This window comes from Capricornis sumatraensis, chromosome 17, assembly GCF_032405125.1.
Source record: "Capricornis sumatraensis isolate serow.1 chromosome 17, serow.2, whole genome shotgun sequence".
Classification (NCBI taxonomy): domain Eukaryota; kingdom Metazoa; phylum Chordata; class Mammalia; order Artiodactyla; family Bovidae; genus Capricornis; species Capricornis sumatraensis.
Genome location: NC_091085.1, coordinates 68,641,757 through 68,655,366, shown reverse-complemented (window position 1 = coordinate 68,655,366; position 13,610 = coordinate 68,641,757). Strand labels below are relative to the sequence as shown.

Sequence of the window (13,610 nt, the reverse complement as noted above, 5' to 3'; positions counted from 1 at the left end):
TACCTGTTAGCAAGATATGTCATAAGGTAATTTCACTTTATGCCATTTTAGTTTACAAAAGGTTTCAGAGGACTACTCTACTTATAGATAGCAGTGAAAACCTATTTAATTAAAATGCTAGAAACCCAAATACCCACAGGACGCCAAGGTTACACTATGCAGCAGTAAAGATGAGCACTTCCTATGGAACAATCATAACACACTTACCTGTGTAACGGCATGTACTGCACACGAGGGAGAAGGGTATCTAATTACACTAATTTGTTATATATGCTTTAAGAAACTAAGCATACAAGAAACTGGAAAGAAGGGAAAGTCTGCAAGCTGAAAAGCCCAGTTCTTATCCATGTAGTACATACAGACTCATTCAGTGATGACTGGGGAAATCCCACTGTTTTGTATTGGTACGTGCCTGGCGAAAAAGCTGAAAAGACACTAAGGAAGCTAAGAATGCTTATCCGAAAAGACTCCTCTGCAGTTTACAGCCCCCAATCCCACTCTTTTTAATAGAGGCTAATGTCCCATTAAGTTGGCTATAAGTCATACCACACCTAGAGGCAGATCAAAAAAAAAAAGACACAAAGGAAATGACAAGTTATTTAATTAGGTTCTTTGCAAGAAGTTCAGAATACTACTTTGTGAGGATAAATTCCATTTGTGAGAGCAAACACAGAGCGGAGGTAGCCCTGGAGCTGAGGGACAGCTTTGATTCTTCGCAGAATTTGCGAGTCCACAGCTTTCTGGTCAACCTTGCGCTGCTCTGTGATCTCGTATTTCTAAAGAAAAAGAAAAATCATTAAAAAAAACTCGGCCCAAGAACCAAACTCCTCATAAGAAATCCTCTTTCACAAGTACTCAGTCCTGGGGATATTCAGAAGGCAATTCTGATAATCCTCTTTGGAGAGCTGTGAAACATAACCTATTTTAATACATAACAACCAGTTTTACCCTTTTGCCTACTTTAATATAATATAAAGGGATAAAATGATCGATAATTCCCAGGAAAACAGTAGTTCACAGAGTTTCATCAAAACCTCAGGCTTCTGAGTTGAACTTCCAGCTGCCAACTAGGAATCCAGCACACTACCATTTATTATTATTTAATATTATTTCCCAGATATTCCTCACTCATTATTTACAGCCTTTCTTTTTAACAGTTCTTAACCTTATTTATTTTTACTCCCAACTAGAGGAGCCAGAGTTACCAAAGGCAAAGACAGAAATAGCAGCTTACCTCTCTCTCTGTGTCGAAGATCTCACCCTCCTGGTGTCTGGGTTTACGCAGCTTCTTCTTCTTGAAGTAAGTGTCAGTGAGATAGTCTGGAATTTTCACACCACTGATATCGATTTTGGTGGAGGTGGCAATGACAAATTTCTGGTGTGTTCTACGCAGAGGAACTCGATTGAGGGACAGAGGCCCTGGGGGTGGGGGAGGATCGATAGAGTGAGGGAAGGAGGAGCAAATGGTCGAGACCTGACTGGATTTGAAAACACTATCTGCTGACAAAGGTTCCAGCTTTTTTCTAGGTCAGAAGAAATTCCAAACTGCTTTCCACTGCCAGCACCAAGGCTTTTTTCAAGAGGTGTGGCTTCCCTCATCCCTCACACCTTAAGTTACACAGACCACCCCTCCCATCTTAAAGTTACGCAGACCAGGAGAGAGCCGAGTTACTCATACAGGTTGGTTAAAAAAAAAAATCACCAGTGCCTCATGAAAAATTCAAACTGAGGACTTCTAGGAACTCCATCCTGGGGCCAAGTGGCAGACCAATCACAGGCCTTGTACAGTATTCCTTGGAATTAGCAGACAAACACTCTGCATTACAGGCGGCAATTACTTTATGATATGCCACATTATCATAAAGTTAAATACCTGCTCCCTTAGAATGCATTTGTACACAAGACAATGAAATAGGCTGAAGAATCTCACGGCACTGAAACCTCCACTTAGGTTCCCACCTAAGCAAAATGTACACTTCAGGCATTTAAAAACACAATTCAAGAGAGTAGTTTCTAAGAGTTTTCATCACAAAGAAAGAACTTTTAAACTTGTCTACTATGGTAATTATTTAATAATATATATATTAATAAATCAAACCATCATATTGTATACCTTCAACTCCTAAGAGTGATGCATATAAGTTATTTCTAAACAAAACTGAAGATGGGGAGAGCAGCAAATTTCAGAGAATATTAAATCCAAGGACTGACTTACCAGTCACAAGTAGCAAGCCACTGCCCAGCTGCTTCAGGAAAACGACCCTCTGTAAATTAAAAAGAAATGCTACATGGCTTCACAAATAAAACCTGACTTCTAAATTAATCAAATCACAGACTAACTTTGTTAAAGCAAATTTCTACCTATGTATAACTACAACAGTTCTGGAAGGAATTATACCAAACTACTAACAGGGGTTAGTAGTAGGATATAAGCAGTACCCTTAACAATAAAAATAAATATCCTTCAACTCTAATTCTATCCCTGCAATTCCATTCTAAGGAAGTAACTCAAACATATTTTTTGAGTACAGCGACACCTGAATGATTTGTAACTAGTATTACCAAAAACAGGAAAAGGTAATCACTTATCTGTTATAGACTAGACACATGATGCTAGGGACTGGATTGTTGGTTCTGTTATGGAGCATCCCATCTCGCCCATGGGACCTCCTGCTGCTAGATGCAGTTAACACAGGCAAACCAATCCCATCCCAAGTGCCAGCGTATTCAGATGCAGTAACTCCGGGCAGCTGAACTTACCTTGCCTCTGTGGCGCCCAGTGAGGATGATCAGAATGGTCCCAGGAGTGATGCTGGCACGCAGCCTCCTCACATGCTTACTGAAGGGTTTTTTGCCATGACTCAACAGTTTCCGAGGCACATCTTCCGTAGGGTAATACCTAGGCTGGAGAAAAAGCCCATAGGTCCAACTTATTAAAGTAAGCTAATCAAGTCAGTAGAGCTGGTTCTTGGGTAGGTAAAACCTTTACTACAGTCTTGCAGTTAGTTGAAACACTTTTATTTACACTATTGCATTTCACTTCTAAGATTTTAAAAGTAGAAAAGGTCAGTGCTGCTTTATTAGCTTTTCATGTAAGAACACAGGGTAGAAACTGAGAGAGCTGTGTGTTCAAGCAGAGGGAAAGATCCAGCAAGTAAATCTGGGGTCAAACCAAACTTTAGTGTACTGCATGGCTTATGCACTGTCGTGCAGCAGCCATTCTCAAGCTTTTCTAAGGTTTCTGACTCTGCTGTAAACCACATTTCAGAAAACAAAGGCCTGACACATTCTGTATGCTATGAAAAAACCAAGGCTTGTTTTCCAATTAAAATATGTTCACACACATCACACTAACATGCATGACTTCCACATCATTCACAAAGAAAAACAAACTGTATAGAACCAAAGATACTAGCTTAGATCATCAAGACTGCCAGTTCATTTATTATAAAAATAAGACCCCACAGACAAGTAACAGACCCTATGACAAGTAACTCACAATAATCTAATTCTATCATTTTAGTGGACACTTCTGCTTTTACCACAAACATGAATGGCTAACAGAAAAATCAGCTCACAAACCTTTGATAAGAAGAAATCAAAGAGCCATTTTTGCTCTTGAGCAGTAATATTCAACTGTGCAGAGTGAAATACCTCTGGGAATAGTCCCATAATGGAAATCAGAGCAAACCTTTCTTTTTCACAGAGAAAATGCTGTGTCTTGTGCATGGTAAAGAGGGGCCAAGAAACACAGCTTTAGTGGACAAATGTTCTATAGGTCTGGCCGCATTTCTAGGCTCTGTGCAGGGTAAATTTCACAACCCCGAGAGGCGAAACTTTATTCCAGCTTTATAAAAGCGCAGAGAAGTAACTCTGCTGAGGAATAGTAATAAGTGAAAGTGAACTCGCTCAGTCCTGTCGGACTCTTTGCGACCCCGTGGACTGTAGCCCACCAGGCTCCTCCATCCATGAGATTCTCCAGGCAAGAATACTGGAGTGGGTTGCCATTTCCTTCTCCAGGGGATCTTCCCGACCCAGGGATCGAACCTAGGTCTCCCGCATTGCAGGCAGATGCTTTAACCTCTGAGCCACCAGGGAAGTAATAAAGCCAAGTCATAAACCCAAAACTTGCTACCCTCTATTAGTAATCCTCTGGTAAACACAAACTTTGAGAACCTTGAGCACACACAAAAATGCTCACAAAATACAACTCAACTCCCAACTTAAGATCTCCAAATCTTACCATTTTGCGAAGTTTGACCACTCGGGTACCACCATTCTTGTCGCCACCAACTGGTTTTGTGACAGTAGCAAGAGCACGAACCTTCTTTTTCTTTTCGACCTATGAGGAGACAAACACATCACAAAGTCAGAGGCAGACAAACATTTTAAGCTTAAGAAAATGCCCAATGAGTTCCCCTCATCCCTTACCTTGGATTTAGGTGCTGAATATTTTCTCTTGTACAAGGCCTTTCTGGAGTACATGGCTGATCGGGAATATCTGCCAATTCCTCTGACCAGGACAGGATTTCGGCTGCAGTGGGGCTTCCCCTTCTTAACCTTCTTCACCTTTTCCACCTTTTTAGCCTTCTTGCCAGCATCAGCCTTCTTGGCTTCAGGTTTTTTCTCCTTAGTATCTGGCTTCTCAGCCTTTTCACCCGCCATCTACCAACACATGTTTTTTTTTTTTTTAAAGGCATTTCACCAGTTATCCCATAGCTATACACTGACAGGCCTCCCAAACTACAAGTTCTCATCCTCCAAGTAGCTAAAACGTCCTTTTCATTCTTCCCACTCTTAAGATACAGGCCTTCCTCCTAATCCCACCTTTGCAACAACATCCGTAATGGTGTAATTTTTAGGTTGTCTCCCACAATACACTATAACCTCTTCGACGAGCCGAAGACACCTCACGCCCTTTAAGTGTTCGCTGCATATTCTGATGTCACAGGTCCTTATTCCATTATTTCTATTTTGCAAATTAACAATTCTAGGCACAGGCCAAAACAATTTCCAAAGCCAGGAAGCAGCGAGACTCTAACTCGAAATCGCTCGCTTTCAGGACTGTTCTTACCAGACTGCCTCATTCAAGAAATTCGGTTTAGGAGGCGAAGACACACACACACTAACTCCAAACTAAGCCCAGAGAGAAAAAAACGCAAAGCCCCGGAGCCGACTTCCGGCCCGCGGACTGGGCAAGAGGGGAAAGCAGCATTTGGCCTCACCCTCAAATCCACAACGTGGCAGAGACTAACTAGGTTGTGTATTCTGGAACCCAGATTGGGGATTCCGGAGCGCGCGCCGCCGCTCTAGTCCCTGCGGCCCCGCTAGTCCGCTACGAATCCCTGGAAGGGCCCTGTTTCCCCAGTACAGGAAGGTGGCGAGCAACCGGAGCCTCTACAACCTTCCACCTCACCCTCTTCGTGCCCTACCGTAAACCCAAGAGAGAGAAATGAAGCGTCCGGGAGGCCTCTCAGAAGGTCCCGAGGGTGTCTGACCCCTGCAGATGTCGACTTGATACCCTCTCGGCTAGGATGGCGAAGGATTGGGATCTTGAAATCTAGTCCTGAAGAGACATACCACCATTCTTACCTTGCAAGATGGGAAAGAGAACTAAGGCCCTGGCTTCCGGTCTATAAGGAATGAGTTTCACTTCCTTCCGGGTCTGAGGCATTATGGGAAATGTAGTTCAGCCTCTTTGGTACTGTATACAGGACTGATTTTCTCAGGAGGCGAAAGTGGAGAATACGTTTTCTGAAAATGCTTCATTTTATAGACTAGTAGAATTCTCAGAGTACTTTTGGGAACGGGCCTAAAGTTGAAGCTTTTATTTTGCCTACCAAAGACATTAGAAAGCATTACCATTTTATATAGTAAGAAAGTATAGATAAATGGGTATATCTTTCCTTTTGTCCTCTGCTTTTTGCTTCTCTTCTTTTCACAGCTATTTGTAACGCCTCCTCAGACAGCCATTTTGCTTTTTTGCATTTATTTTTCTTCAGTTCAGTTCAGTCGCTCAGTCGTGTCTGACTCTTTGGGACCCCATGAATCGCAGCACTCCAGGCCTCCCTGTCTATCACCATCTGCTGGAGTTCACTCAGACTCAAGTCCATCGAGTCCGTGATGCCATCCAGCCACCTCATCCTCGGTTGTCCCCTTCTCCTCCTGCCCCCAATCCTTCCCAGCATCAGAATCTTTTCCAATGAGTCAACTCTTCGCATGCGGTGGCCAATCTTAATCCCTGTCTCCTGTACAATGTCACGAACCTCCATCCATAGTTCATCAGGCACTCTGTCTATCAGATCTAGTCCTTTAAATCTATTTCTCACAGCCACTGTATAGTCATAGGGATTTGATTTAGGTCATACCTGAATGGTCTAGTGGTTTTCCCCACTTTCTTCAATTTAAGTCTGAATTTGGCAACAAAGAGTTCATGATCTGAGCCACAGTCAGTTCCCAGTCTTGTTTTTGCTGACTGTATAGAACGTCTCCATCTTTGGCTGCAAAGGCCTCCAGATGGCATCGTAATCAATTTGTCCCTTCTATGCTGTCTTATACAAGTAAAAATAGAACCTTTTGGCAGCCAGAAATATGGAGAGCCCTCGCTGCTACTGCCGCTATCACTTTAACACACCCGAGTAATGACACTACGTATTCTGCTTTAGCTTGCGTGCCCTCTCCTTATGTATTTCTTTTTGCTAATGATTCCAGAAAACTTAATGTTCATATGAATTTCACGGGTGGACCTCATGTAGTGACTTGTGAGCAATGTATGCTTTCATCTTGTTTAACTCCTCAGTACAATGTTTGCTCTTTTGTGGTGTTGAAACGCCCGCCATATCTTATGATACCTGTAACTGTAACTACTCACTTGTATGACAATTATGGTCTTGCTGTGTTGCAGCAACTGCAGGATTTGATGCGAATGCGACGATTTGTGGGCTTACTTATTTTGGGGATATCAGCTTTAATAGCCATGATCACCTCTGTTACTGTAGCAGCAGTTTCATTGTCTCAACAGGTGCATACTGCTCAATATGTTGATACTATGTCTAAAAATGTCTCTTTAACGCTGGCAACTCAGGAAATTATAGACAGGAAACTAGAGATGAGGGTAGACGCCTTAGAAGAGGCAATAACGCATATTGGGACTGAGTTGCAAGCTCTTAAAGATGGCGCTGTCATGCCACGCTGATTACCGGTGGATATGCGTGACATCTTTGAAAGTAAACGAGACAGATTATGAGTGGGAAAAGGTTAGAAATCATATTTCAGGTGTTTGGAACAGCTCTGACATTGGCCTGGACTTAGGAAAACTTCATAATCAGATACAGACCTTGGAACACTCTCGTTTGGATTTTACTGCTGCTGGAGCTGCTAATGACTTTTTCCACACCTTCTCTAATTTTATCTCTGGAAAAAAGATTCTGTCTAATGTCTTCAGTTATGTTGCCATTGGTGCTCTAATTTTGCTTCTTATAATCATTCTTCCTTGTATTGTCAGGATTCTTCGGGAGAGCATTCAGAAGCTCTCAACTGACCTGCACCTGATTAAATTAAACAAAAAAGGGGGATATGCCGGGGGCCAGCGTGAGGAACTCCGCCCATGGCAAAGGTCTTGAGGAATGAGGCTTGGCATACGCAAAGGCGTGATCAAGCCTCAGGAAACCCCCTGTTCCCGAGCATCTAACCCCCAAACCAGAGTTTGTTTTATGCTCTCACCTACACCTCTGACTTTACAGGGGGCTCTCCCCCAAAACCGTTTCTCTCGGAGAAGGAGTAAACATGCAGCTCCAAGGCAATAAAAATTCCTGGGCATGACAAGAGTGTTTCAGCTTACAGACTCCTCTGAAGGTTATCTAGCCCGCCTGTTGTATAGGTTCGTCCGGCCACATGTGATTGTTTATAGCCTCCCAATCTGAGAGGCACGAGATGTTTTAGACTTACTAAAGGCAAATTCTTTTGGGGAGTTAGAAATTATTAGTATAATGGGTTGGTTAGGAATTATATTGGTGAAGGGTTTTTCATTTGTTATGTCAATAATTGCTGCTAATTCCCTGCTCTGGGTGGGACAAGGATGTCTCAGGTCAAACCTCTCTGGTGACAGACTAGCTTGTGTGACAGGATTATCCATACTCTTGCCACATGATTGTTTACTACCTCTTAACCATAAACAGCACAGAGAGTTTTGGATTATTTTGAGAGTCTTAATTAGCATAGGGCTTTTTCTTCTTGTTGAGTCAATGATTGCCGACAGGCCTCCATATCCTTAGGCACCTGGGAATATGTTAATCAATGTATTTGGAATATAGCAAAGGAAATATAGTAGTTTTTGATGTTAGCAATACTAGACTTTTTGAGTTAATGGATTTTCTCTTTTGTAATAAATCACTGTACTTTGTTATAAATCACTGTGTCCTTGTTATGTAAAAATGTAAGTTTATCACTATCTTAAGACTAAATAGATCTTAAGGGGAACATTGGTGAAAGGATTTTCATTTGTTGGGCTGATGTTTGCTGTTAAGTCTCCATGTTCCCTACCCTTATAATGAATATAACTAACATATAGGAGAAATAAGTATTAACCTTTAAGATTAATCCTGTTAACCTTGGGTTAAATAAATTCCTTTCTTGATTGTAACACACTACACCCTCACCCTATAGGAATGCAACTTTATTTGGAGGGTGGTTCCTGGTTTAAGAGAAAACACCCTTGGAAAAAATAAGATTTTTGGTTATTAGAAAGAAAGGATCATAAAATGTCAGCAGGTCTCACTCATGGCCAGAATATGATGTACCTTTTTTATACATTTATGTGAAGCACCTGATTTTGATAAAGGTCAGGACTGCTGACTCCCGCGTGACTCTGTATTCATCCCTATGTGTAACAAAAGGTATATAAGCAAACCCAAAAATAAAGAAATGGGATTAGTTTCCAGAAAGACTGATTCCCTCATGTCATTCTTTTCTGCTCCCCGTTTTTCGGGCTGAATTCCCATCTGGAGCGTGGATGCCCTCCAAGTCTACTTATTTGCCCCGGTTTTCAAGCCCATGCGAGAAGGAGCCCAAGGAGGGGCACCTTCCGATATTCAAGTGGCACCGGTGGCCCAATGTAGATGGTGCAAATTCCTTGTCTTGGAATTTTATTGGTATCCCACGTAAACCAAGTTATTCAGCCCCTTTTTCTCTCCTACTATTTTCTGGCCGAATTCCCATCTGGTGCATGTGTACCCACCAAGCCTATTAATTTTGCCTGGGCTTCTAAGATCGGACCGGGGGGGCCTCAGTGCCTCCTCTCCTTCGGGAGAACGGGAAGACGACTGCGGCCTGCGTAGGTGGTGATTGGTATTCCATGTGAACCAAGTTATTCAGCCTCTTTTTCTCTGCTAATCTTCTAATCCCCTTCTAAGTCATTTCCAAAGACTCCGACGCCGTCCCCACCTTCGAATTCCCTGGATCCACTGGGGCTGGACCCCGGCAATAATCAATCTGATTTTGGTGTCGTCCATATGGTGATGTTCATGTGTAGAGTCTTCCCTTGCATTGTTGGAAGAGGGTGTTTGCTATGACCAGTGTGTTCTCTTGGCAGAACTCAATTAGTCTTTGCCTGGCTTCATTCCGTACTCCAAGGCCAAATTTGCCTGTTACTCCAGGTGTTTCTTGACTTCCTACTTTTGCATTCCAGTCCCTTATAATGAAAAGGACATCTTTTTTGGGTGTTAGTTCTAGAAGGTCTTGTAGGTCTTCATAGAACCGTTCAACTTCAGCTTCTTCACCATTACTGGTCAGGGCATAGATTTGGATGACCGTGATATTGAATGGTTTGCCTTGGAAATGAACAGAGATCATTCTGTCGTTCTTGAGATTGCATCCAAGTACTGCATTTCGGACTCTTTTGTTGACCATGATGGCTACTCCATTTCTTCTAAAGGATTCCTGCCCACAGTAGTAGATACAATGGTCATCTGAGTTAAATTCACCCATTCCAGTCCATCTTAGTTCGCTGATTCCTAGAATGTTGATGTTCACTCTTGCCATCTCCTGTTTGAGCACTTGCAATTTTCCTTGATTCATGGATCTAACATTTCAGATTCCTGTGCAATATTGCTCTTTACAGCATCAAACCTTGCTTCTATCACCAGTCCCATCCACAACTAGGTGTTCTTTTTGCTTTGGCTCCATCCCTTCTTTCTTTCTGGAGTTATTTCTCCACTGATCTCCAGTAGCATATTGGGCACCTACCAACCTGGGGAGTTCCTCTTTCAGTATCCTATCATTTTGCCTTTTCTTACTGTTCATGGGGTTCTCAAGGCAAGAATACTGAAGTGGTTTGCTATTCCCTTCTCCAGTGGACCACATTCTGTCAGACCTCTTTACCATGACCTGCCTGTCTTGGGTGGCCCCCCACAGCATGGCTTAGTTGCATTGAGTTAGACAAGGCTGTGGTCTGTGTGATCAGATTGGCTAGTTGTCTGCGATTGTGGTTTCAGTCTGTTTTCCCTCTGATGCCCTCTCTCAGCGCCTACGATCTTATTTGGGTTTTGCTTATCTTGGACGTGGGGTAGCTCCTCTCTGCCGCTCCTGCGCTATTGCAGCCACCACTCCTGCGCCATGGACCCATCTGAAGGACCCATCTGAATGTAGAGTTCCAAAGAATAGCAAAGAGAGATAAGAAGCCTTCCTCAGAGATCAATGCAAAGAAATAGAAGAAAACAATAGAATGGGAAAGACTAGAGATCTCTTCAAGAATATTAGAGATACCAAGGGAAAGTTTCATGCAAAGATGGGCTCAATAAAGGACAGAAATGGTCTGGACCTAACAGAAGCAGACGATATTAAGGAGAGGTGGGAAGAATACACAGAAGAACTGTACAAAAAATATCTTCACGACCCAGGTAATCGTGATGGTGTGATCATTCACCTAGAGCCAGACATCCTGGAATGTGAAGTCAAGTGGGCCTTAGGAAGCATCACTACAAACAAAGCTAATGGAGGTGATGGAATTCCAGTTGAGCTGTTTCAAATCCTAAATGATGATGCTATGAAAGTGCTGCACTCAATATGCCAGCAAATTTGGAAAACTCAGCAGTGGCCACAGGACTGGTAAAGGTCAGTTTTCATTCCAATCCCAAAGAAAGGCAATGCCAAAGAATATTCAAACTACCACATAATTGCATTCATCTGACATGCTAGTAAAGTAATGCTCAAAATTCTCCAAGCCAGGCTTCAGCAGTCTGTGAACCATGAACTTCCAGATGTTCAAGCTGGTTTTAGAAAAGGCAGAGGAACCAGAGATCAAATTGCCAACATCTGCTGGATCATGGAAAAAGCAAGAGAGTTCCAGAAAAACATCTATTTCTACTTTATTGACTATGCCAAAGCTTTTGACTGTGTGGATCACAATAAACTGTGGAAAATTCTTAAAGAGATGGGAATACCAGAACAACCTGACCTGCCTCTTGAGAAATCTGTATGCAGGTCAGGAAGCTACAGTTAGAACTGGATATGGAAAAACAGACTGGTTCCAAATAGGAAAAGGAGTATCTCACGGCTGTATATTGTCACCCTGCTTATTTAACCGATATGCAGAGTACATCAAGAGAAACTCTGGGCTGGAGGAAGCACAAGCTGGGATCAAGATTGCCAGGAGAAATATCAATAACCTCAGATATGCAGATGACACCACCCTTATGGCAGAAAGTGAAGAGGAACTCAAGAGCCTGTTGATGAAAGTGAAAGAGGAGAATGAAAAAGTTGGCTTAAAGCTCAACATTCAGAAAACTAAGATCATGGCATCCAGTCCCATGGGAAATAGATAGGTAAACATTGGAAACAGTGCCTGACTTTTTTGGGGGAGAGCTCCAAAATCACTGCAGATGGTGATTGCAGCCATGAAATTAAAAGATGCTTACTCCTTGGAAGGAAAGTTATGACCAACCTAGACAGCATATTAAAAAGCAGAGACATTACTTTGTCAACAAAGGTCCGTCTAGTCAAGGCTATGGTTTTTCCAGAGGTCATGTATGGATGTGAGAGTTGGACTGTAAAGAAAGCTGAATGCCAAAGAATTGATGCTTTTGAACTGTGGTGTTGGAGAAGACTCTTGAGAGTCCTTTGGGCTGCAAGGAGATCCAAGCAGTCCATCCTAAAGGAGATCAGTCCTGGGTGTTCATTGGAAGGACTGATGTTGAAGCTGAAACTCCAATACTTTGGCCACCTGATGTGAAGAGTTGACTCATTTGAAAAGACCCTGATGCTGGGAGGGATTGAGGGCAGGAGGAGAAGGGGACGACAGAGGATGAGATGGTTGGATGGCATCACCGACTCAATGGACGTGGGTTTAGGTAGACTCCGGGAGTTGGTGATGGACAGGGAGGCCTGGCGTGCTGCGGTTCATGGAGTTGCAAAGAGTCGGACATGACTGTGCGACTGAACTGAACTGAACTGGTAGATAGATGAATGAGCTTCCCAGGTGGTGCTTGTGGTAAAGAACACACCTCCCAATGCTGGAGATGCAAGAGACATGGTTGGATTTCTGGGTATGGAAGATTCCCTGGAGGAGGGCTTGACAACCTGCTCCAGTATTCTTGTCTGGAGAATTCGATGGCCAGAGAAGCCTGGTGGGCTATAGTTCATGGGGTCCCATAGAGTTGGACAGGACTGGAAGGACTTAGCACATAGATGGATGAAGGACTTATCCCAAATAAAGTGAAACCTATCTGATGAAAGGATAGATGGGAACCTTCCAGGGACATTTTCTCCACAATTACCTAAAGCCTGCATCGCCTAATCAGACTACAGCCTGTGCTCAATGACAGCAGGTCTAAAAAGCTAGAATTTGTTTTACCATATTTACTGAAATATAGTTGATTTACAATGGTGTGCCAGTCTTTGGTGTATGACAAAGTGAGTCAATTTACACATAGATACATTATTTTAAAAATATTTGTTTTTCATTATGGTTTATCCCAGGAGATTGGGTATAGTTCCCTTTGTAATACAGTAGTAGAAAAGGCTAGAATTTAAAACCAATGAAGTACATTCCTGCCCTTGAGAACACATATTCAAGGAAAAAACAAACAGAGAAATGAATAATTATAAGTTACTTCTTCTGGGGCATTTAGGAAAGTTTTGCAAAAGAGTTTGGTTTTGCATTGGATTTGGAAGACTAGATACAAATTTAGCAGATGGAAGTGGCAATTGGAACAATAAATGCAGGGGGCATGGAGGCATCAAGGGGCATGATTGTTCGTTCCCTCCACATTCCCTCCCTGGCCACTTTGCCCTCTGTTTCTTCATTTCTAAAATGGAAAAAAAAAGGAGATAACCATAATATGTACCTCACAGAATTGTTGGGAAGATTAAATAAGTTAATATATACAAAATCACTAAGTATGGCATTTTATGCATGGAAAGGGCTAAATAAATATCTGTTCTTGTTGTCACTGCCACCAGCACCATCATCACCATCTAGGTCATAGCTGTGAATGATGTAATGGAGCAGGACCCTGTGGGGTCTTACTACGTGCCAAGTATTCTGCTAAAAACTATACACCAGAGGTGGGAAGAGCAATGCTGTATGCTATGTGCCTAGCACTGCTTTATGTATC

At 42.5% G+C, this 13,610-nt stretch overlaps 1 protein-coding gene and 1 pseudogene across 3 annotated transcripts; one reads left to right on the top strand and one right to left on the bottom strand.

Moving 5' to 3' along the window:
- Positions 1-591: 591 nt before the first annotated feature.
- RPL6 (ribosomal protein L6) lies at positions 592-5,608 on the bottom strand. Of its 3 annotated transcripts, none has more exons than XM_068989777.1 (7): positions 5,593-5,608; positions 4,432-4,665; positions 4,244-4,342; positions 2,761-2,904; positions 2,216-2,264; positions 1,235-1,419; positions 592-776 (listed from the first exon to the last, which is right to left on the bottom strand). In XM_068989777.1, exons 2-7 carry the CDS (start codon positions 4,663-4,665, stop codon positions 624-626), a joined length of 864 nt encoding a protein of 287 aa, XP_068845878.1. In that variant the 5' UTR covers positions 5,593-5,608; the 3' UTR covers positions 592-623. The 3 variants fall into 3 exon arrangements, with proteins under 3 accessions (XP_068845878.1, XP_068845877.1, XP_068845879.1); XM_068989776.1 differs by lacking the exon at positions 5,593-5,608 and adding an exon at positions 5,433-5,564; XM_068989778.1 differs by lacking the exon at positions 5,593-5,608 and adding an exon at positions 5,075-5,097.
- On the top strand, positions 4,847-7,622 carry LOC138093562 (endogenous retrovirus group K member 13-1 Env polyprotein-like; annotated as a pseudogene).
- Positions 7,623-13,610: the final 5,988 nt, after the last annotated feature.

Bases quoted from the DNA above. Each gene is read 5' to 3' on its own strand.
- RPL6 (XM_068989777.1), bottom strand. From the start codon at position 4,665: ATGGCGGGTGAAAAGGCTGAGAAGCCAGATACTAAGGAGAAAAAACCT. The intron at 1,420-2,215 runs GTAAGTCAGTCC...CCCCACCCCCAG, and splicing joins TGGCTTGCTACTTGTGACTG to GGCCTCTGTCCCTCAATCGA. The intron at 777-1,234 runs GTAAGCTGCTAT...CTTTTTCTTTAG, and splicing joins TCTTCGACACAGAGAGAGAG to AAATACGAGATCACAGAGCA.